The 23,950-nt window shown below is 54.2% G+C and overlaps 6 protein-coding genes across 6 annotated transcripts; 5 read left to right on the forward strand and 1 right to left on the reverse strand.

Annotated features, from left to right (window-relative positions):
* Positions 1 to 528: 528 nt before the first annotated feature.
* Positions 529 to 1,747, forward strand: CH63R_06411 (Mitochondrial 2-oxodicarboxylate carrier; the record flags this gene model as incomplete). The annotated part of the gene is made up of 6 exons (XM_018301386.1): positions 529 to 574; positions 645 to 667; positions 733 to 743; positions 805 to 834; positions 899 to 982; positions 1,039 to 1,747. The coding sequence occupies 6 exons, from the start codon at positions 529 to 531 to the stop codon at positions 1,745 to 1,747; spliced, it is 903 nt and encodes a 300-aa protein (XP_018159236.1).
* Positions 1,748 to 3,283: 1,536 nt separating this feature from the next.
* On the forward strand, positions 3,284 to 6,244 carry CH63R_06412 (uncharacterized protein; the record flags this gene model as incomplete). The annotated part of the gene is made up of 1 exon (XM_018301387.1): positions 3,284 to 6,244. The coding sequence occupies one exon, from the start codon at positions 3,284 to 3,286 to the stop codon at positions 6,242 to 6,244; it is 2,961 nt and encodes a 986-aa protein (XP_018159237.1).
* A 584-nt stretch (positions 6,245 to 6,828) lies between these two features.
* On the reverse strand, positions 6,829 to 8,369 carry CH63R_06413 (NADH-ubiquinone oxidoreductase 30.4 kDa subunit; the record flags this gene model as incomplete). Its single annotated transcript, XM_018301388.1, has 2 exons — positions 6,829 to 8,112; positions 8,181 to 8,369. The coding sequence occupies 2 exons, from the start codon at positions 8,367 to 8,369 to the stop codon at positions 6,829 to 6,831; spliced, it is 1,473 nt and encodes a 490-aa protein (XP_018159238.1).
* Positions 8,370 to 8,765: 396 nt separating this feature from the next.
* On the forward strand, positions 8,766 to 9,758 carry CH63R_06414 (Short-chain dehydrogenase; the record flags this gene model as incomplete). Its single annotated transcript, XM_018301389.1, has 3 exons — positions 8,766 to 8,859; positions 8,919 to 9,491; positions 9,541 to 9,758. The coding sequence occupies 3 exons, from the start codon at positions 8,766 to 8,768 to the stop codon at positions 9,756 to 9,758; spliced, it is 885 nt and encodes a 294-aa protein (XP_018159239.1).
* Positions 9,759 to 10,504: 746 nt separating this feature from the next.
* On the forward strand, positions 10,505 to 14,708 carry CH63R_06415 (PAB-dependent poly(A)-specific ribonuclease subunit PAN2; the record flags this gene model as incomplete). The annotated part of the gene is made up of 11 exons (XM_018301390.1): positions 10,505 to 10,525; positions 10,696 to 10,803; positions 10,858 to 11,033; positions 11,087 to 11,213; positions 11,265 to 11,851; positions 11,916 to 12,341; positions 12,392 to 12,642; positions 12,692 to 12,831; positions 12,882 to 12,992; positions 13,121 to 13,523; positions 13,573 to 14,708. 11 exons carry the CDS (start codon positions 10,505 to 10,507, stop codon positions 14,706 to 14,708), a joined length of 3,486 nt encoding a protein of 1,161 aa, XP_018159240.1.
* Positions 14,709 to 15,832: 1,124 nt separating this feature from the next.
* On the forward strand, positions 15,833 to 17,668 carry CH63R_06416 (uncharacterized protein; the record flags this gene model as incomplete). The annotated part of the gene is made up of 1 exon (XM_018301391.1): positions 15,833 to 17,668. One exon carries the CDS (start codon positions 15,833 to 15,835, stop codon positions 17,666 to 17,668), a length of 1,836 nt encoding a protein of 611 aa, XP_018159241.1.
* Positions 17,669 to 23,950: the final 6,282 nt, after the last annotated feature.

Genomic DNA, 23,950 nt, shown 5'->3' on the forward strand with positions numbered 1-23,950 from the left:
CAAAACCCGCACCAAATGATAACTTGACCAAGATCTCGTGCGTCGTCGCAATTGCGTCGGAATCATCGCCCAAATCTCGGCAAACAATGACACTCGTGGATCATCGGGCAATATTATGTAATGCAGTTTGACACAGTTCACCTTACCCCATGCCCGCTTCACCGAGAGCGCGCCAATCACAGGCATCTCGAGTGTCAGGGACGGGACGATGAGCAAAGACTCGGTAACTTGGAAACCTGCTGCAACTACAAAGCCGATAAGGGTCCTGGCTCCCTGATTACTATGTAGGTCCCCCCCCGGTCTCGTTCGATTTTCGCTTGATCTGCTTACCTAGTTACCTACTTAGTGTGTCTACCAAATTCCCGTCGTCTCCCCCCCAAACCCAAAACCCAACCCAAAACCTTTTCCACCGAGGTACGCACCAAGCCCGCCCGTTTTATTTTGTTTCTCGGTATCTTGCCAATCGCGCATCCGTTACTCATTTTCGAGCAAGCTAACTTTCGCGCTTCGCAGCTGCCTATCTTCAACATGTCGACCGAAAAGCCCCTCCCTTTCGTTTACCAGTTCGCCGCAGGTTCGTTCCGCCTGATCCCAACCCCCCACCACCGCGATATCGGACCCGAGATACTGACCGCTGCATCCAGGCGCCATTGCCGGTGTCTCGGAGGTCAGTACACCAGCAAAGCACGCCGACATGAATTGACAGACGTGCTCACACACTCACGACTCTAGATTCTGGTCATGTGAGTCTACAACCCGCGTGCGACAAATTCGCATGGCCGATCCCCGCTAACCTCTCAACAGGTATCCTTTGGACGTCGTCAAGACACGAGTGTGAGCTCCGCCTCGATCCTCCACTGCGCGCGCGCGCGGTATCCGACTGACACGACCTGTTCAGGCAACTTCAGACAGGAAAGGGCGTTGGTTCCGACCACTACAATGGCATGGTTGACTGCTTCCGCAAGATCGTCCGCAACGAGGGGTACGCAATCCACCCCGCCTGCCCTTGGGGGCGTTCACCGGCTTACGAAACCTCAGCTTCGCGACACTATACCGCGGGATCACCGCCCCCATCCTTATGGAGGCTCCCAAGCGTGCGACCAAGTTCGCGGCCAATGACGAGTGGGGCAAGATTTACCGCAACCTGTTCGGCGTCGCCAAGATGAATCAGTCTCTCTCCATCTTGACCGGTGCTAGTGCCGGTGCCACCGAGGCCTTTGTTGTCGTCCCCTTCGAGCTCGTCAAGATCCGGCTGCAAGACAAGGCCTCCGCCGGCAAATACAACGGCATGCTCGACGTCGTCCGCAAGACCGTCCAAAACGAGGGCATCCTGGCGATGTATAACGGCCTCGAGAGCACCATGTGGCGCCACGTTCTCTGGAACGCCGGTTACTTTGGCTGCATCTTCCAGGTCCGCGAGCTGCTCCCCAAGGCCGAGAACAAGACGGCTCAGGTCACCAATGACTTGATCTCCGGTGCCGTCGGTGGCACCATTGGTACTGTCATCAACACCCCTATGGACGTCGTCAAGTCCCGCATTCAGAATAGCCCCAAGGTCCCCGGGTCAACTCCCAAGTATAACTGGGCCTGGCCCGCCGTTGCCACTGTCGCCAAGGAGGAGGGTTTCGGTGCTCTGTACAAGGGCTTCCTGCCCAAGGTTCTCCGTCTCGGCCCTGGAGGTGGTATCCTGCTCGTCGTCTTCACTGGCGTCATGGACTTCTTCCGCACCCTCAAGACCAACGCTTAGACTTGACTATAGAAAAGATAGGAACCCAAAACAGAAAAGAAGGAACGGAAAAAGACAAGAGTGGGAAGATCCGATATTGTACATCTTATACGGGCAGATACCAACGCCGGGGTTTTGTATTCTGGCGCTCAGCAATGCAATCATCATTTTCGAACCCTGGTTTTTTGCGTCAAGCTGTGAAAGTCATGATTGCGGAAGCAAATGTTACTAACTAGGCCGATAGATATTGCCTGGAGAAGGCGTAACCTCGATAGACACATATGGGCAGCCATTGACGACAACGAATTGGCGGGGAGGCTGTCTTCGCCCGATGGGCCAACAGACTTGCGTTTGTGGTATTGACTTACTGCGCCGAGGCATATCTTCCGAGCCCCTCAGATCTTGCAGAAGACGTCGAGGCGGCGGTTCTCTCCTCACATCATAACAGCAAACTTTGGTGCTGCGCACTACTCCCATATTGACGTCTCCGTCCCCTCGCTCTCCTGGCTAGATATCTATTTGTGGGTGGCTCTTGCCAGAGTACCAAGAAGCCATTCGGAACATCTTCCGGCATACGTTTACACGGGATATTGGGGCGTTTACATATAATACTTGGAAATTTCAGCAAGTCTTGACATCTGAACTTTTACATCGTTCTTCTGCAAGACCAAATCGATACCTTCCTCCCTCACGGTGCTTCGCCCTTGCCTCTGGATATTCTTCGGCAACAACAAAAGACTCACTCATCCGGAGAACATTCGAAATCTAACCCTGCAATCCTCCTTCAACTCACACACCTTGAGGCTTGAATCCCCCCCTCCCCCTCGAATCGAACCCCATCTCTTCATTAGTGGCCTTGAGAACTGTTCTCTCTTGCGTTCTCATCCTTCGATAAAACCACGGGCCTACAAGGAGACCAGAGCTACCTCAGTTGCGAGAACTTATATCACTCGGTTCGCCGGATATTCTCTGCGCAACTTGCACGTCTCACTTCAAACATTCGGCCTCCCTCTTGCAAGTAAGTACCACAAGCAGAGCCCCGAAGAAGCCTTCCTGTCTTGCCAGCCCTTGCCCACTCGCCGTCGGTTTTCTCTTTCTTGTTCTTGAGGCTTCCTTTCAGAGATAAAACCAGTCGTCCTCGTGACATCATCGTCGCTCAATACGCCAGGTGTTCTCACTGCGCCAATAACCGTATTTTCCAGCACCGTTTTACTTACTCGTCATTCCCAGAACAGCATCACTTTGTTGCTGCAAGCTTACCTGGCGAGGCTTCTTCTCGATAGTGCAATCCAGCCTAGGTAAGAACGCTTGTGGTCCCTTCCGTATACCGCTATGTTTCTGGGACTGGGATGGTCTTTCCCTCACCCTTTCCCCCTTCTCTCTCTCATCACACACCAATTCCCCTTTCACTTGTCGTTCTACTTGATCCTGGCCCCAGTACTCACTTCAACACCTTTTCACAACATACCACAATTCACAGCATTCTTTCCCAGTCAAAACTAACAAAACCTAGTGATGAACCATTCCAGCCTTGGCACGTCACCTACAAAGGGCACGATGGATGACATCAAGAGGTCACTCTCCGAGGGTACTTCGGTCTCGCAGGCCGCTCCTACCACAGGAGGTCTACTCACGCCCCCCTCTGTCCCGGCTTCTTCAAGCGGTAATCGGTCAGTCAGTGCGAGACCGACTTCACTTCAACAGAGTGTGGTCACCAACGTTACGAAGGTATCAACTGCTGGTCCGTCGTCGGCAGAAGACACTGGTCTGGAGCCAGCTCTGGAGGGTTTACATGTCACTGGCCGCTCGCAGTCTTCCCATGCTTCGGGACCACTTTCCGACAATCCGTTAGCTATTGGAGGAAGCTCGTCAAGTCGATGGTCTAACCACGAGGCCGAGCTAGAAGCCAACGGACTTGTCATATTGAAGGCCCACGAGGGCAATGAAACACGTCGACACTACAACCCAGACGAAGACGAAGTCGAGTCTAATAACGGTGATGCAACATCGGAAGACGGCATAGAGCCCAGCAGTTGTGTCAAAGATGCTTTTAGCATGTCACCCATCAACAGCGAGAACCATGAAGAGATCGATACTGAAGTTGGAGACGAAGTCGACGAAGGAGAGCCCATGGACGAGGACGAGGATGCAGAAAGTGAGTCTGACGACGACAACAACGACGATGACGATAGTCACGACGGCATGCCGAGCACCCACGATGATGAGGGTGACTCCATCTTGTCTCAACCTCCTGTTGATCTTGAGCGAGTTGGCTGCAGCAACGAGTGCCGAAGGGAATTCTGTCAGGGTGTCGAATTCTATGACAAGCAAGTCGAGGCACTCGAGAACAAGCTCCGGAATCTTACCATCGCGAACAACGGGTTGAAAACCGAGGTGGTCAAGGCGAACCAACAAATCGAAAAGTTGAAGTGGAGTAGCGTCTCCAAGAAGAGAACTCAGATAACCTGGCACGAGAAGCTGTGTCTGTTTATCACGGAACCTGGCAATTCCCAAGCCATGCCTTACAACAAAATCTACCGACTCTGCTGCAAGGAGGAGAATATGAGCACCAGAATTGAATATGTCCACCCGGACCTACGTCTTCGACCCCCCAAGAACAGCGAGTCTCAGCAGGATATACTGCAAGGCCTGTCGACAGATGAGGCCGAGAATGTTGGACCCACAGCACTGTTCGTGCAGGACGACGAGCAGCCGGGAGGAGTCAATCAAACGCAGTCGCAAACGACATTCAACACCTTCCCATTCTCGCAATTGCCCGCGAGTGTTCAAAGTAACATCCTCAAGTTTGTCTTCGTTCAGGAGAACAGATTGATTCATTGCATCAGCCGCCTCGATCCTTACATCCCTCCCGAGGATGTCACTGGGACCAACGCACACAGAAGTGGCTTGCCCCATCGCTTCCACATTTCCGGCAAGTCGTGCAACATCACTTATGCCATCAAGCCTACTGAGCACCTTGCTCTTCTGTCTGTCTGCAAGCGGTGGTACTACCTCGGAGTCCACGCCTTCTATGGCCTTAACACATTCGCCTTCTCGAGTTTGGGTGAGTTCGGTCGTTTCTGCAACGGCATTGGAGCCGCGCGTCGACAGCGGATCCAGCATATCGAGCTTCTGTGGATGGGAAACCAGTACCTCACACACAGACCTTTACGGGAAGAAGGCAAGAATGGCCATCAGCTTAAGTGGGTATCCAAGAGAACATGGGACATTTCTTCTCTCTGTCAGATGCATCGTCTGAAAAGTTTGACCGTTCACATTGACGAGAGCGGTAATTCCCACAAGAGACGCAACCACGAGCCGTCCCATTACATCAACTGGATGGCATCAATCACTGCCGGCCAGCCCAACTTCCGCCCGATGAGATCGCTGCGAACTGTCCAGGGGTTGGATTTCATTTACCAGCTTCGCGGAATGGAGCTCATCCAGTTCTACGATTATGAGATGGCCCGTAAACACGGCGGCCGTCACCCCATTCGTGACTGGTCCTTCTACATGGACATCGAGAATGTAACGGCTATGCCGAAGGCCGGTGAACGGGCTAAAGAAGCAGAGTTTGAGAATCTGACGCCCGTCCTTGCCAACTTTGTGGCACCAGACGAGTACCTGGCCGCAGTTAAGGACCTCTATCGCCAGAGTGACGCTTTTGACGCGAAACACGTTTCGCCCCCGACCAGAGAGGAAGACGATGACGGCGACATTGAGATGCCAGACATCGTGATTCCCGTTCAGAAGCACCAAGTTACAGTAGCCCAGAAGACAGCTGGTTCAGGAAGTTCCGGTGGCGACAGGAAGGCTGCACCTGCTAGCAAGAAGTCACGCGCCGCCATTGAAGTGCGAGACGACAGCGCTGAAGGTGACACAAGTTCTGGCGATGACGATGACGATGCCACCCCAAAAGCGATTGTACGCAACGCCCGCTCTGATGCGGCTGCGACGCTTGCCTCAACTCTTGACAAAAACGGCGATGAAAACAAAAACGATGACGAGGTTTCCCTGGTTGGATCGAATGCAGAGAATCCCATCGAACTGGAGGATTTCGAGCCCAAGATGACACCCCGATTATACAAGCTCCAACAAGAACAGGAGGCAAGCCGCGAGCCGTCTCTGGCAGGTTCCATAAGCTCACTCTCATCCATAGAGAGCGAGAGATCCTTTGATACCGGCTGTGGCCTGTTTGTTCGTTCATCAACAAGATCAGTGTCGCAGCCTCAGAGCAGGCGCGAGTCTACCGCCATGACTGAGACGCTCCGAAAGAGAGGTTTCAACGAGCCAGATGTTCACAAGGCCATCAACTTGACAGAACTCGACGATGACATGGGAATGGGCATGGGCTACCCAAGTTCGTCTCAACCTAATACCTCTCGCGAATTGGCGTCTCGCCAACCCAACACTTTCAACTACCCCATTGCTCAATCCCATGGGTCCAACCCTTTTTTGTCGCTTCTTCCTAGCGACGATGAATCATGCCCTTTCAAAAAGAGACAGCGGAGACGCTAGTTTCCACATTCTGCATTTCACTCACCCCTTTGTGCCTACACCCGGACAAGAAAGGCCATGCTTTGCACTTGGTGCGTCAGCCATGTCTACAGCAAGAACATCCGTGCAAATGTTCTCTTCTTCTCTGCGGTTTTTTTTTTTACTCCAACATTTAACAGCAGCATTTCCACTTTGAGATAATTGGGGCATACATCATGGCGTTAGAGTGATTCCAGGATTCATGGCGATACGCTTATACCCCTTTTCTCTTGCGATGATCGACATGTTTGCCAACGGCAGTCACACAGATCAACAGTTCAGCTCACACTTACCACAGAATAGCGGTCGCCATCAAAGTTTCAGTGGCAAATTATAACCTGGCATAGATAGCAGCTTGTAACCCCAAGCACTGGGTCGACATGGGGCTTCGCAACTATCTGGAGAAATGATTTAGGAGAGATCTGGAATGAATCAGACCGTGGTACCGAACGGTCTTACACCGGATAGGTTACCTGGCCCGCATAGCCAGATAGATAGATGCCTAATAGCGATTGATTTTCACATCCCCTATGAACGTAATGGTATCCCGACTTAGTGAAGTCGAACTAGAAAGTGATCTTGGTGCCCTGAAACGCGGCCGTGGTCTGCGCCTCTTTAGCCTTCTTCCTCGCCTGCCAACTGGGATGCAGAACGCCCTCATCGTCCTTCTTCGGTGGCGGTCTAGGCTTCATCTCGGGAGCCGCTGTCCTCTGCCCCTCCTCTCTCCTACTGCCCTGCCTGGCACCCAGCGGGTTCGAAACGCCCTTCTTCCACGGCTTCCTTGGCCCGTCCTCCTCGCCGCCGACGGCGCCCTTCTTCATGTCCCACCCGCTGTCCCGCGCCCCGGTCCTCTGTGAGTCCGTCTGCTTCTTGACGTGGTTCGCCTGCGCGCCGTACTTCTTCTCCCAGATGGCCTGGCGCTGCTTCTGGCCCAGGCGCTTCTTGGGCGGCGCGAGGTCGAGGTCCGACGCCTCGGATTCGGAGTTGGAGATGTACCCGCCCATGAGCGAGGGCAGGAAGGTCGTCTCCCCGGGCCGACCCGTCGGCTTCTTGGCGCGGGTCTTTTTCTTTTCCTTCCGTGATGCTGGTTCGGGAGACGGCGAAAGGGAGACATTCGCGGCGTTGATGCGGCGTTGTCTGTCCGAGTCCATGCCGCTGTCCGAGTCGTCTTCTTCGTTCGCCTCGTCGTCTTCGTTCTCGTCTCCGTCACTGTTGCTCTCATCATCTGCAGTGTCTCCGTCCGCGGCTTCGCCCAGGAGGGCCAGGTACTTGGCTTTCATGTCCTCGACGTCGCTCTCGTCTTCCGAATCCGAGCCGCCGAGCATAGCCTCGTACTTAGCCACAACCTTTTCTTCGTCCTCTTCGTCAAGCTCGACCTCTTCGAAATTATTCTTCTTCTCCGCGTCTGAAGCGTCGCTCTCAGGGGGGATCTCGTCGTCCATATCGTCAAATGGGTTCCCTTCCTCTTCAACCTTGGTACTGACAGTGGCAGGCACATCCCTCGCATCCGCCACTTTCACCTTCTTCGCCTCCCTGGGCTGGTCTTCTTCCCCCACATCTTTCTTATCTTCGGTGGCACCCTTCTTGCCCTTCTTCTTCTTTTCCGGTATAGGGACGTTGAGGATCAGGCAAACGCCTCGGATAGCCTTCTCGATGGCCTCCCGGACGTGCACGCGGTTGAACAGACCGCTGGTCACATTGTGAAGCGCCGCCTTCTCATCCTCAGACAGGTCTGGCTTCGGAACACCTTGCTTGATCGCTTCTGGCAGGGCGGGGCTTTCGGCGATTTGCTTGACTTTTAGGAGTGAGGAGTGGAGGTGGGCGTCGGCAGTCTGTTGGAGGTCGAGCGACTAGAGGACATGTCAGTAAAAGTGGACTGTGTATTTACACGTCGTTTTGAAATAGCGGCTGCATGTACCTTGAGCACAAGTATCTCTCGTTCCAGTCTCTTGACCTTGTCGGGCGTCGCTTTGTCATCGCGCAACCGCTTGCTGTACCGTTGACGCTCCAGTCCTTTCGCGCCCTTCAGAGCCCGAAATATTTCTTTCCGGTAGTCGGCAAGCTTCTGCTCAACGTCGTCCTCGCGCGACCTCTTGCGCTTGACCATCGTGTCTGCTGTTGAGGTTTGTGTTTGGTTGTCTCTGTCGCCGTTGCGCAAAGCAGAATAGGAAAAATTGTGGTTCGGTCACCGGGTGGAAGCCAATCGATAAGGCGGAGCGCTTCCGAGAACCGCGTCCGGGGTGGGTCGCCCGCTCGGTGGAGAAAAGAGAAGTTTTGGCATCTGATTGGACAAATTGATCGGTTCGATGGCTTGAATGACGTCCACTCTTGGAGGGGCATCCAGGCAGGCAGGCACCCCGCCGTTGCAGAGGTGGGATGAGTCTCGATGCTCGTGGCTGTCAGCTCGAGACGATGGCCGCATTAGTAATCCATTTTGTGTCTATTTACATGAGCTTAAACTGGGAAATCGAGGAGATCTCTGCCAAGAAACAAGATCGCAAACATGACTGAAAACAAGAACGAATTGGCCGCTTTAGGAGCGGGCACCCTGTTTGGCGTCCACGGCATGGTTGCTGCTATCACGGGCGGCGGCTCTGGTAAGTAATTTGGTTGTCAGTAGTCTTGTGTGTTCTTTATGAAAGCTGAAAACGAGCAGGTATCGGTCTCATGATGGCCAAGGCATTGGCCGCCAATGGTGCTGAGAAGGTCTACATTCTGGGTCGGCGTAAGGAGGTCCTCCAGGAAGCTGCGTCTTCTATTGGGCCCAACGTTGTCCCATTGGTCTGCGACGTGACCGATAGATCCAGCCTGAGAGATGCCACCGCCGTCATCGAGAAGGAGGCCGGGTTCGTCAACCTGTTGGTCTGTAATGCCGGTGTCGGTGGCCCTCAAGTCAAGGCCCCTTCTGCAGAGATGACCGCTGCCGAGTGGGCCGAGCAACATCTCGAGCACAACAACTCTGACTACACGCGAGTCTTCGACGTAAACGTCACCTCCGTGTGGTACACGGCAATGGCCTTTGTCAAGCTTCTCGACCTCGGTAACCAAAAGGGTAACCTCTCGCAGAGCTCCCAGGTCGTCTCGACCAGCTCGATTGCCGCATTCAACAAGAACGCCCCGGGTGGTTGGGCGTATGGCCAGTCCAAAGCAGCCGCAACACTGCTCACCAAGCAGTTGTCAAGCAACCTGCCTCGCTGGAACATCAGAGCCAACTGCATCGCCCCCGGGTGTGAGTTTCCCCTAGCCCCGTGAACCGGACAGGACTGACATGTTTCCAGTGTTCCCCAGCGAGATGTCGGCGCCTATTGCGAAGCTCTACAGCGACGACGGTAGTGTTCCCAAAGAAATGGTGCCCCTGCAGAGGATGGGTGATACCCAAGACATGGCGGGGGCGATACTATACCTTGCATCCAGAGCAGGAGCCTACTGTAACGGTGCGGTCATCACTGTGGACGGCGGTCGACTTGGTAATTTTCCCACAACATGGCTTGCCTAAATGTTGCGCAGACAGACGACGACAGGGTGTTTTGGGTGGGCATAGATATAATAGTCTTTGCTCGCTTGGTAGATTAGAGACAATAAAATCGGTTCAGGTGACCAACCAACCCAACGGCAACTCAAGCAACACGGAAGGTCGCGCTGTTCGGTCAAGCCGTGTAATGGGATGGAGTTGGTTTTCCAAACTTGGACGTAGGAGTTGAACGACACAAGGTTTCAAGTCAGCATGCAAATCAATCAGCGTGTTTCCTGACTCGGCGACTCCCGTCGGCGAGTGAAATATGCGGGGATCATGGGGCTTCACCGAGACCCTATCTCGGAAATACACCGGCTAGGGCGCCGGCATGCATTCCTACACGTTGAATTAGAAGAGGGGAAGCAAGAAAGAAAGAGAGCCCAGACGTTGGACCAGCCTCCCCCACATCCTCCTGTTCCCTGCCTTGACTACGGCTCCTCATGCAGGTGGCTTAGCTTTGGGCGCTACAGCCTACTGCACCTTGCCTCTGTCTCTGATTATATTCTGTGATCGTTGGCCGATTGCTCGAGCTGCGGGAAGCTTTGGGCCCTCGTCGCGATCCGGATCCAGAGCCGTCCTTGTGCACAATTTTTTCCCCCCGTCTGCCGCCTTCATCGTTATAGCTGCGAACCCCCACCCCGTCCGTCGCCGACTTTCCCAGCATCGGTTCTACTTCCTCCCACACCCCCCAAAACTATGGTCATTTGGGCAAGGAAACGCAGACCAAAATGGACGGAGACTGGGACGAGGTGAGCCGGACGGATCCCATCTATTTGCGACGTATCCTTCTTGTCGACACAACGCGCCTTATGCCGCGACCGCGCGTCGCGTGCACTCTTGCGCCCCGCGCAATTGTTTTAGAAACGCACTCCTCTGTTCTTGTTCCGAGCACCTAGTTAACCGCCTGCAATGCCGATAGGTCGCTCGCATCCCCTTTCCGCCTCCGGGCGTCCACGCCATGGCGACTCCCGTGACGACCATGACGTTTGACACCGCTCAAGAGCTGCTGTGGACCGGAAACGACTACGTGCGAGCCACTACCGCCAGACTTCGCGTCTACTGGATACTGACGAGCTAGTAGGGCCGCGTTACGTCCTTCTACGGCAGTGAGCTGCAGCGATACACCTCCTTCAAAGCACACACGACACCCGACGGCCCCGTGAGGCAGATCCTTGTCAACGACAAAGGCGTTGTGGTGCTGGGGTCGAGGGACATACACATGGCCTCGCGGAAGGGGCCCCCGATATGGCATATTAGGTGCGGGATCCAAGTTCCGACTGCTGGTCCACTGCCTGATACCATTGAAACAGACACGATGACATGAAAGACTTACGATGCATGAGCTTTACGTCCAAGGGGACATCCGAGATCCTCGCTGCCGGACTCCAAGACACTATGTTTGTGATCGACCTAGCTAAGGGCGAGGTGGTCAAGCAGGTTTGTTTGGTGTGCGTGGGGAGGACGCAGACGCGTTGCTGATGAGTCTAGGTTCCGACCGCGCACTCGTATAAAGTGATGAAGAGAAGCAGATACATCTGCGCCGCCACCAAAGACGGCACGGTCGACCTGATCGACCCCGTCAACTTTTCCGTCGTCAAGAGCTGGAACGCCCACTCAGCCTTGATCAGCGACATGGACGCCCAACATGACTTCATCGTCACCTGCGGTTATTCGCTGCGCCAGGGTCAGAACTACATGTTGGATCCATTCTTGAACGTCTTCGACATCAAGAAGATGTCTTCAATGTCGCCAATACCGTTTCCTGCTGGCGCCGCCTTTGTCAGGATGCATCCGAGAATGTCGACGACTAGCATTGTTATGTCCCAGAGCGGGCAGATGCATGTCGTTGACCTGATGAACCCAAACACTAGCAATGTGCGGCAAGCCAACACCATGACATACCTGACCATGTTCGAAATCGCGCCGTCTGGGGAGGCCGTTGCTCTGGCAGACGCAGAGTTCAACATCCACATCTGGGGATCTCCTTCAAAGCTCCGCTTCGTCGACTTCGCGTCGCAGACAGAGTTCGCGACTCCCGAAGAGCCCCTGCCCACCGTAGAGTGGACTGCTGATACGTCAGTTACATACGTTCCTTCCGATCCTCGCTGTGCATCTTTTCGATTGCTGACTTGTTACCAGGCCCCTGAACTCCATCGGCATGCCATATTACCGAGAGGCCTTGCTGTCCGCCTGGCCGGACCTTATCTCCGACGTTGGAGCGCCCCCTACTAAACTTGAACCTCAATTCCTTGCTGGTCTCAAGCAGTCCGAGCTGGGTTTGTTTGGACGCAATACTCGGGGGCTTCGAAGGAACCAAGTTGAGGACACCCGGAACCTGGATAAGGGAAACGCCTCGGGAATACTAGCGCCCAAATTTCTCAGCGAGAAAGCAAGAGAGTTTGCCAAAACTCCTGTTGGCAACGCGAACGATGACGAGAGGGTTGATCATGTTGCCAACTCCCTCATTCAAATGGATATCGACCCCACAAAGGCAGAGTGCCCTCCCATGTACCGGAATGTTGAGATCAAGTACAGCAAGTTTGGCGTCGATGACTTTGATTTTGGGTACGTTGGCTTGTTCCGAAGTAAAGGGGTTGCTGGCTGACCTCCCTCAGGTTCTACAACAGAACACAGTACTCTGGACTTGAGATCCACATCGCCAACTCTTACGCAAACTCCCTCCTCCAGGTCATGCATTTTACGCCGCTGATTCGAAACATGGCGCTCCAGCATGCAGCTACTGCGTGTGTTGCCGACACTTGCTTGTTGTGCGAGTTGGGTTTCTTGTTCGACATGCTCCAGAAAGCAGAGGGATCCATCTGCCAAGCGACCAATATGTTGAAGACACTCAGCCACCATCCTCAAGGTCTGTCTTTTGAGATTGGGAAGTGGCAACCGAGCTGACAGCTTGATAGCCGGCCCCCTTGGCCTTCTCGAGGAAGATCCTAATGGTTCCACCTTGACGGTCATGTTGCAGGGCTTGACGCGATTCCTTCTGGACAAGATAGTACATGACTATCGATCTATCCCGCCGGGCTCGAATACGATGGAACAGGTATGTGGCAAGCAGCTGCGTTGATTGCTGAAGTAGCTGACGGTCTTCAGATGCTAGCAACGTCGGCGACAAGCTCAATTCGGTGCATGAACTGCAGGAGCGAGTACACTCGTCCTGGATCGACCTTTGTGAACGATCTGATGTATCCTCCATCAACAGGGGTGAGTTAAAATCCCAGCACTTCAATATAGTCGGATACTTGGCAGCTCTCGCTCTTGAATGCGAAGGACGATCCGACACCCGACGCGTGCCGTTCTCTCTTTCCGTCCATGCCACTAATTGCGCATAGAAGAACACGGGCCGCAGTCAGAAAGCACCGAAGGTGACCTTTTCTCAAATCCTCAAGTCCAGCGTCGAAAGGGAGACAACGTCCAAAGGCTGGTGCAGTCGATGCCAGCGGTATCAGACCATCGCAACCCGGAAAACAATACATAACATTCCCGCAGTGTTCATGCTGAACACTGCTATTGGAAACGCGGAGCAAAGACGCTACTGGTCAACGCCGGGCTTCCTCCCTGACGAAATTGGCGTCATAGTAGACCACGGTCAGTTCTTCTGTTACGAGGGGGAAGACCTGAAGCTCCACCTTCAACGCGGTATTCATAATATCACGGTGTACTCGCTCGTCGGAATGGCCATGAATATCGATCCAGGCCCGGGTCAGAAGCCCCATCTGGTCGCCATGGTCAACGGTACGTTCTTTCGTTTGCTTGTGATGTATTGAAGCTGACACCGATGCAGTCGCCCATGCCCAGCCTGCAGCCCCACAGACAAGCCAGTGGCATCTCTTCAATGACTTCCTCGTTCGGTCGGTAAGCACTGAAGAAGCGCTTTCGTTCCATCCGGGATGGAAAATGCCGTCGGTCATCGCGTTCCAGGTCAAGGAGGCGAACAACAAGATCGACATGGATTGGAAGAAGAACATCGATACCTCGCTTCTATACGAGGATACCAAGTTGGACCCCATTTTGAGTGCTCGTCTCGCAGATCGTCGCTTGCTGACCACCCTCGATAGCCCCCACATTGATGGAAAAACATATCGCGCGCTTGAGTCGTCCAGTGAACAGCCCGGGCCGGACAGCATTGTGGCTCTGGATACTGAATTTGTCGCTGTTCGCCAGCCCGAAATCGAGATGAACTCCGATGGTGAGAGAGAGACGATTCGGCCGATAGTGTACGCTCTCGCTAGAGCTTCCGTTGTCCGCGGCCAAGGAGAGGACGAGGGCCTCCCCTTTATTGACGATTACATCTCCATCAGGGAGCCCATCGTCGATTACCTGACATCGTACTCAGGTATCACCCACGATGATCTGGATCCCCGCGTATCGAAGCACAACCTCGTCCCTCTCAAAGTTGCTTACAAAAAACTTTGGATTTTGCTGAACCTCGGCTGCAAGTTCCTCGGCCACGGTCTCAAACAGGATTTCCGGGTCATCAATATTCACATCCCACGGTCTCAGGTTATCGACACGATTGATCTCTTCTTCTTGAAATCGCGTCTGCGGAAGCTCTCGCTGGCGTTCCTTGCGTGGTATTTGTTGAAGGAGGATATTCAGCTAGAGACACACGACTCGATCGAGGATGCTCGGACGGCCCTGAAGTTGTATCGAAAGTATTTGGAGTTCGAAGATGCGGGTGTGCTGGAGCCGATGCTTCAAGATATCTACCGAGCTGGGCGTGACGTCAACTTCCGACCACCTGCTAGAAGCGGGCAGGCTGCGGACGTCCAACGGACGGATACACCGCCTCCACTGCCCACTGACGGAGCAACTGTGGCTCCATCGACGCCGGGTGCCCCTGGTATTGGGTCATCGTCGAGTGGCGGGTTCGGTGCAGGGTCGACTTGGACGCCCGGAAAGGGGTCGCCGCTTCGATGAGGGTGGAGGCACGTTGTATTCTGAAGAGTGAATGGCTCGGTGGATTGTCGTTCTAGATCCAGAGAGGCAGGCGTTGGTACCAATAGAAGGCTTCTCGGGTATGCCATCACCGGTCTTCATCGCATTGGTCATGCTGTCGTTGAGTGGTGTATCTCGTAGCTGGCGCTGATCGCAGTGACAACGCATTCGCTCATCGATTCCTCGGTGGCATTTTGTAGGCCACTCCGAGGAGGTCAAGCCTGAAAGGCTCGGGTCTCGCGCGGCACATGTATCGCGAAACCGGGAAGGCGTCAAAACCATGATCAGCAGCAACTACGTCGCGACTGACGCAAATGTGCTCAAATCGCATCGGAAGGAAGCTAGCTGCAACGGAATTACTATGAGCTCACTTGCGTATGCGCGCTGTCTCCAATGCTTCTGCTGAGATGGGCTCTAGCTCCAACTTGCAACGTCCTCCCTGACCAAAACCCGGCATTTTCTCAGCACATTTCTGCACCACCTCCAACGGCGCGTGCTCGCGCAAGCAGGCTACATTCGCCGAATGATCTGTTCGAGTCCAGCTTTATCCTGACGCCAATTTTGCGATGAAATCACAATTGCGCAACATTCTATCGATGATCATCGAAGACCGACGGCGTCCCTCGACGATACTCGCCCGCCCCCTTCCACCCCTGCGCGGAGAACGGCGAATTTCACCTACGACGCGCAGCAGTTCGCCGCGACGCACAGATTTCACGCGTAAATTTGTACAGTGGCTTTGAATAGAAACTATTTACAGTACGACGCGCTTTTTACACGTTTTCGATGCGTTCGTCTCTTCTTTTCCCCCTTTCATCGTCTCTTCTGCTCGACTTCATCCAGCACAACACCCCTGCGACCACAACCTGATTGGGCATAGCACCAACGTCTTTGATCGCCCGCCTTACCGTATTGAGTATAGTACTCAGCCCTACGGGGCGTTTTAAGGACACACCCTCAGAGGGGTGGGGATTATTGACCAATCAGATGTCACTGATTGCGCACTGATCTCGTGGCTATATATTCCGCTCTTCTTGTCCGTCACCTAACTTCCCTTCTTCCTCTCTCCTCACGGTTTGACTGTTGACTTGCTTCTAGCTCCAGCTATGATGTCTTCTCGCTTCTCGCCTGCGTCGGATCCCGCCCGCCCGTCTGAGACCGGTCCGGATTCAAGGGTTAAAGTCCCTGTCAACACCAGCTCGACATTGGTCGCCTCGCTTGGTTCCCTTGCCCTTCGATTCTTCGCTTCGGCCGCGTCTTACCTTCGCCCTCTTCTGGCTTCCCCCTGGGAACGGATCAGGTACGCGCTCACTCACCGGCAACTCCCCTTGACTGGGGTTGAGCTCATGGAGTTTCGCTCACTGATCTTGTCCTCCAGTGGCTTCCTCTTCGCTCCGGCACCCCTCGCGATGCTTGTCGACAGCTCGTCTCCTCGTCAACCCCAGACCAGAGCTTCTCGACCCTCGATCACGGCGCCCTCTTCTTCTCATGGTATGTCCTCTCCCTCTGAGGGCTTTTGTTCGCGGTTCACTGCTCCTGTCCCCTTCGTCTGTACCCCTCCCCCTCTGTCCTCCCGAGCGTTCACGCTCAGCATGTCCCATTACATGGGTTCTCTTCCAAGAAGAAGCCCTTCCCCTGTTCTTGTTTCTGGTCGTCCTCGTTCCCCTCCCCGCGCCTCTCCCGCTCCGTCGGTCGAGAGGAACACCATCCCCATTGACATCTTCTCTCCCCTTCTGCCCCGATCCCCTTTTGCCCCAACCCCCTCCAGGCTCCCCCTCTTTGAGAACGAGACCTGCGCGGTTCATCATCCTTTTGTTCCTTATGTTTCTGCTTCTCCTGCCCCGGATTCCATCAGGACGCCTTCGGTTTCCTTTGTCACCTCGCACTGCCTTGAAGACCCCTTTGTCGATTCCCCTTCCCCTACCCGCCCTGTGCCTGACTTTGATCAGCTCATGGCATTTGCCGAAAGGCAGATTAGCAGGGCACGCAGTGCCCGGCTTCATCCCACGCGTTTTGTTTCTTCTTCCATCTCTGGTTCTTCCCTTTCCTTTTCTGCGTCTTCCCCTGTTGTTTCTTCCCCTGTTGTTTCTTCCCTTGTTGTTTCCTCTCCTGCTGTTTCTTGCTCTATTGTCTCTTCTTCCCCTTGTCTTCCTGTTGCTTCCCCTGCTGGTTCCTTGGTTTCTGCCCCTCGCGAGATGGATACAATGGATCGTAGTGTCGAGCGCATGCGCCTTCGGGCAATTGAACTTGACCGCGAGACTGCGTTGAAGCTTGCACAGCTCAAGGCTCTGGTGGCCAGTGGCCCGCTGACGAAGCCGTCTGCTGACAAGAGCTACGACTACTCTACGGACTCGCCGACTCCTCACACCATCTCGAACTGGGACTCTACCCTCGAGGAGGATCGCATCAGTTCGTACTCATTTACACACATGCCCACGCCTACGGCACAGGTCCCCGCAGCCTTGGCTGAGTGGGATACTTCGCCGTCGACTTCCTCTGTTGTTTCTGCTTCTCCTGCTGTTTCTGCTTCTCCTGTTGTTTCTGCTTCTCCTGTTGTTTCTGCTTCTCCTGTTGTTTCTGCTTCTCCTGTTGTTTCTGCTTCTGTTCCTGTTGCTCCTCCCCAACCATCTTCGCCCGTCTTGACCCCGGTCAAGATCATGCCAGATGGTAGCATTCGTGTGCGCTGCTTTGTACCCCATATCCCAGATCCCCTCCCCATGTCTCCTGGTGGCGATGCGGTCCTGCGCAAGTTTGCGCGGAACGTTACCCAAGCCCACTTTGCCGCTCGCGGTAAGAAGTTGCCCCCTTCCTGGACGCCCCCTTCTTTTGCTCATGGAAAGCCTGGTTTCTCCAAGCTTCCGCAACCCATTCCTGTATCCCCTCCACCCCCTCGTCGCATTGTTTTCATTAGTCGTCGTTCTCGTCGTGCTGGTCCTTTGTGATTCTCTCTTCCTTGCTTGTTTTGGTTTTTTCTGCTTTCTTCGTGGCCCATACTTTTTCTATCCTCTCTCCTGTTTTCTTTGCTGTTCCTTTTTGTGTCTTTCTTTCTCCTTCCTTGCCTCGATATTTACCCCCCTCCCTCACTCGTGACTGCCAAACATACTTAGTCCCTTGCTGCGGGAGGGTTATTGTACTCCCGCCAACCTTGATTTAAACGCTATATATCTGCCATCTTATTGTGTAGTAACTGGGAGAACCGGATCTAGCCATGCCAGTCCATTGGTTGTTTGCTAACATTTGTAGTTCCACATGAGACAGTTCATCCAAAATAGTGAGTCCTTCCCTCGGTTCTGACTAACAACGCTTTTGACGACCTAACACCAAGTATAAATCAGTAATTCTCACAGCGCTTCAAGACCACCATGATATTGAAGTAAGCACATCCCCCATTCCTGATCATAACATCGGCTGACTCATATGCGCCTGAGTGTTTGTATGGCTCCAAAGCAGATACGAAGAGGAGTAAGTACCAACGTTTTTCAGTCCCGTGTTGTTGACTTTGACTGACCATTTGATACCGACACCCTAGAGTGCAGCCTCTTCGTGATATCACCACTTTTTCTCCCTGTGAACTGTGCTTACTCTAGTCTTTTTCATGATTTCGTTATCCTCCGTCAGACATTCCCTCATGATGATGGCACGGGCATCACGTCTTGATTTCCATGATAAACCTGTTTGACGCGCCATTCTCTGCAAAGCCAGCATCGATCTCATCCGCCCCCCCCCCCCCCCCCCCCCCACACACACACCACTCCAATACTACATTACCGTTGATGTCGTGAGTACTTTAGTAGGCAGCTCGAAAAGTTCCCAAATCTTCATAGACTTACCACTTAATCAGGCTAGAACATTCAGCCTGAAGATAAAGAACAGGACCACAAGATAATGGTGGCCTTTAGTGTATGCTGAACCGTTCTCTCAGCGGCACATGTGACTGCAACAGACAACAGTGAGAGAAATTTATCGCAACCGACTTCTACCCAAGGGCACAAAATCATCGGCTAGTTCAAACCAATGTGGTTACATCATTTCAGGCCCGGCCTCAATATGAGCCGGTAATTTTTGACCCAACAATGATTCAGATCTCTCAGCTTTGCTCCGGTTGGCCTAGCCCCGCCGCCGTGTCTGCCATCATAGAAACCGATAGCACAACGATGGGACATTAATGACGTGACAGAGCTAGAACGCAGTCGATATCGCTTCCTTAAAGGCAGCTCGGTCATAACAGCGGAAACCGAGTCAGGTTGCCGGAGAAGGAAGGAAATACCTCAAAAGCGTCATCAAGGCTGCCTCCCAGTCCCGTGGATATGAAGGAGCCGCGAGAGGCGCGATAAGAAAGTGGCATAGCATACAAGGCCAAGCCGTGATGTGACCTGGGCCAGCAATAGGCGAGCTGGAAAAGGACAAGCACCCCTCCTCCCGGCATGGAAAAGGCCGCAAGATTTACAAGGGGGCCGGGGGCGCAACGATCAGACGCTGACACCGCTTGGATCAAGACTTGCGTACGGGATGGAGCCGACAAAAGGTTGAGGAAAAGCGAGGGTTTTCGGCCCAGACTCGAGAAAGATGCGGGAGTGACCGGGATGTGAATAGGTGGGCCGGTTACTACATGGCCAAGCAGCAAACCACGGTCAACGAAACAACCTAGATTACCAGAAAAAGGTGGGAAGGGGGGACATGGGACAAACGAAGTGAATTAAGTCCATTTTGGGTTCGATTCGGGTACCCGATCTAGACGCTGCGTGAGCGTGGTCATTCCACTTTCGTGCGAAGGTGATTTGCCCAGGGGGATTCGGGCGTATGTCTGGTTTGCGCTGCTGCTGCGAGATACATAACCGAGCTGAAGATGAGGCAGCCCCTTTCGGCAGCCGGCTCCTCGGGGTTGAGTAGCCGGAAAACGGGTGATGATGGTCGTTGTCTGTTGATGTTGACGTGTTGCGGCTCATTAAGTTTCCACCATTGCAATTTGCTTAGCCGGCATGGGTGCATTTCACTTCTCAGACGGACAAGCGTCACCCCGCGGAATGGGGCGCAGGGCAGGTGGGGGGGGGGGGGGGGAGGGGCTGTTGGCTTCGGTCCCTGAGTTCCTGGCTTTGTAGTCAGGAATAAGAAGACCGAGGTGCATATGGCTTAAACCGGTGCCAGCGACTGCTGGCGAGGAAGTCTTGGGAATTTCCGGAACGAAGTCGTCGATGTCGGATCCATTGGGAGGAAAATCCGGCAAATGGATGGTGACGGGTGGTTTTTCCACCAGTGCCGTGGCGCGATCCCGAGGTCTCGGAAATAAAGGCACAAGAAGAGGCACGACCAGGGGGTCTCGTCAACCATCAACGAATTGACCTGCGTACGACATGGTACAGTAGCGCAGGTTGATATGACATAGCAATGTGACGCACGGGCGGTGTTTGCTGGAAGGATTGCCAGGTATGGGCTTTGAAGCCATCTCGCGTCTTCGCTGTTATGACGCGACATGATTGAAGAAGCCGATATGACAAGGCCCCAGACCCTTCTTGGCGTTTTACCCAGGTATTGTTTGGATCGGAACAGGCCCGGACATCAAATGTCTTGGACCGCGACTTTCCGTTGCGGCATCGGAACCTTTGACATTGACCAGCGACTGGATTGGACCCAGACCCTTGATCGATGAACGACTCAGAGTTTCCGAGGGTCTTCTGGGTCTTCAAGGGATGACAATGGACACACTGGCTGGCGGTTGGGAGAGCGGGAGGTTGACTCACCAACATGGACCATGCCGCTTCGTTGGGGCGCCGGCCGGTAGGGCTGTGAGGTACGGTACGAGGTGGTGGCTCAACAGCTTCACGTGTGTCTTTGGCCAGGCCGGAAATGAAGACGACAGGGCATGGCGCGAGAGCAAGACTTTATGTATTATTTTGTTTTGTTCTGGTTTCCCGAGGGCTGGGTGGTGGCGGTCAAGAGAGACAACATGTCCAACGGCCAGGGTGAGTGAACTCACTCACTGTCTCTCTACTTAGGAAGGTAATACAGGCCGTGTAATTCCAACAAGATGCCTCTCGGTGAGCGGCGGTGGTGTGGTGGACCCAACAGACCGTTCCAGCGGGTGCACACCTGGGCGGCTGCGTTCTCGGTAAGCTGAGGTGTGGCAGCAGAGGGGGAAGAGGTGAAGGTCGGGTCACTCACTGATCGATGCGATGGAGTACGTAAGCTAGACGGGTCGGGGCGAAGCCAAGAGGCACACGGAACATGACCTGGTCCGTGTGTTTTACGATGACTACCTACCTACCCCGCATAACTGCAACAGGTGACACTGGCAGCGGACTAGCAGTTCGCAGGCAAGGCAGGCCAGTCCTGGAAGAGGACGACAAGCACAGCGCGTTTCCCACTGCAAAACCCCCCACGTGCCTCGCCTCGTTCATGCGCTCTACGAAAGCCTGCCAAAGCGAGAAATCGACACAGAGAGAAAGAGACCTTTACCCCAACTCCCACCAAGTACCTGTGTTCTTCCCCTCGCCTTCGGCCAAGAATAGACGGTAGGCCAACGGCTTGATCGGCATCGTCGGGGCTTTCTCGTGTGTTCTCGGGCCAGGAGCAAGTAGAGGCTACAGGGCCACCCACCATCACCGAGAGAACCTGCATTCGCGCCAGGACACGAACGAGTGCGGCGCGACTGTCTCTTACATCGCTTATGCCGACCAAACATATGTTTCCGTGTGGTCTACGCCAACTACACAAATGCCTTTGCTCGACTCTCCACAGACGGACGCCATCGAATGAATCCCGAGTCGAATGTCCTCCCCGTCTCCTTCGTCCGCGGCCTATGTCTTGTCCGCGTCGAGGCGGATCATCTGCGATTTCAACCCTTCCGTTGCATCGGTAGGTAATACGGTACATCCTTTCTTCCTCGGCTCATACCATGCTGGGAGTCGTCTGCTCAGAACTCTCCTCCGCTGGCGTCACTGACACCGGCGACTCGACGAGTCGACGACCACCCCGGCCAGCCAAGGAAACCAACATCGGTCAATGGTCAACACCCGTTTCATTGTCGTCTTGTGCCGTCATCCAAGTCTTGGTGCCAAACACAGGGGAGTGGTTGGAGTTTCCTTCTCCCACGGCGCAAATATGCCGTCGCCGACATTCGTCCGTCTGCCTCTTGATCAGATTGCCAGGAGATTTCCTCTGCCGTTAATCAGAACTCACTTACCAAGCAGCCACTTGACAATGCACTCTTCAACGGCACAAGCGATATCCATCGATCCCACCCCCTCCATTGGATTGCCCAGGTCGACAGAGAGGCAAAGGCAGAGGCAGGTCGCAAGCATGTTCCCGAGATTCGAGCGACCCCCCAGGCTTGCCCAAGCTTGCCCCAGCATCCCCAGGTATCCATCCTTCCATCCCCCCCTCTATTCCCCTCCGTCACGTTGATGAATGAGGTGTGCCCCCGAAACCCATTAACCCCGCATCCGGACGGCATCAGAGCGACGCGACACAAAATGCGCCTGGCTTCGCAACCACGGCCTCCAGCTGGGAAATCCCCAAGCCCTCATTGGCGCGCCGCCGCGATCCGGGGACAACGGCGCCTGGACGGGGAGGGTGGGAAGCTTTTTCTGGCACCTTTCGTCCTCGGGGCTGGTAGGGTGGCGGGCTGGTGTGTTGTCTCTCTACTACGCTGCTTCACTTGACCGTGACCTCTACTCGTCTGCGTGAGCTGGCGATCCCAATGCCTTGGTACTGTGTACTCAGTAGAGGTAGCGGTACCTCTCTGCCCATCAACATCAAGTATTTCGTCCATGTAGTCTGCCCCAGACGGTAGGGTCAGTCAAGCCATGTACTGTGATGTGCCACCAAGCGTGAGTTGTCTCTCCCTCATAAATATCACCCACCACTGCCTCGACTCCGCACGAGATGTCCCTTTCCTACGTCCACATACTTCCCGCTCTCCCGTGCACAACACAAGAAGTAACTCTGGTTGCCATTCTCGTCAATCGTCCGTCGTCGGATCCAAACTCGAAGCTACTTATCCATCGATCAACTCGAGCCTCGGCCGTAAATTGCCAACGCCCCACGCACAGAAACAAGGCTTATTCGCTACCGGACACACTTGACACGCAGGATTAGATGGTCAACGGCGGCCAATCCGTCCTTCTCTCCTAGCCACTCATCCATCTACTAGTACGATCAGCTACTGCCGAGCCTTGATCGTCCTACGAGAGGCACCTGACATCTCGACACCAAGGCTTGCTTGTTTTTGCCATCAACTCCCCGAAGGAACGATCCACGAGTTACAAACTACAACAAAAGGAAGGGGGGAAAAGGAATTGCTCGGCCTTCATCATTGATCGGCCTTTCCCTCTTCACTCAATTCGTCAACAGCTCGACGACTACCGGCTCTATTCGGCACCTGACCGCAACTTGCTTATTTGCTTGCTTGCTCGGCTTGTGGCTTGCTTTTGCTTTCTCCTCCCGTCCTACTACGCCTTGAACAACGAAACCCGTGGACAGGAAACCAAACCAAACCCAACGAAACCCCGCCCTCCTCCTCCTTCTCGTCCTTCAGCTTTCCCTAGCGACACGCGACCTCGAATCAAACATTCTTCTTCCAGACCACCCGTTATAGAGTGTATAACAGACCGTGGTACCGCACACTCTCTCGGATTTCGAAAAAGACATCTTTTTTCTGCAAGTAAGTTGTAAGCGTTCTCGAGGCTTCGATCCCCTCCGCCCCCCATTTCTCTAAATGTCTTGAGTTTTATTGGGGACGCGAGGCGTTCAACAAGGGCGTCGAGCTAAACCTCTCCATCTGCCTCTCTCTCTCTTCATTCTCTCGCTGTCACTCTCCCTCTCACGCACAAGTCGACCTTACCATCCCCCCCCCCCCTCCCCAAACTCAACCCCACCCCCGCTGCGGCTTTGCTCTTTGCAGTCGACCGGCATTCCTCTTTGCATAATGTGCAGTCCGAGACCCTCAGACCCATCTCAGCTCTCTCCCGAACCCCCCCGGCCCCTAGCTTCCCAATCCTAGCCAGTCAAGGCCTATGCAAGTGTCAGCCACTTTCACTTGCAGTCCAACATTTACAGTAGCTGCACACTCCTCACAACCTTGACACTATGCACCATGTTCTCCTCCACCTTCGTCCCACCCCCTTCTTCCACAGACTCAAAACTATCTCCGGCCGAATACGGAGCCCTTCCCTTCTCACGTCGAAGCTCTTTTCCACTTACATGGGAACATGGGAACGCGGGCTACC

The sequence above is a fragment of the Colletotrichum higginsianum genome, chromosome 4 (assembly GCF_001672515.1).
Source record: "Colletotrichum higginsianum IMI 349063 chromosome 4, whole genome shotgun sequence".
In the NCBI taxonomy this organism is placed as follows: domain Eukaryota; kingdom Fungi; phylum Ascomycota; class Sordariomycetes; order Glomerellales; family Glomerellaceae; genus Colletotrichum; species Colletotrichum higginsianum.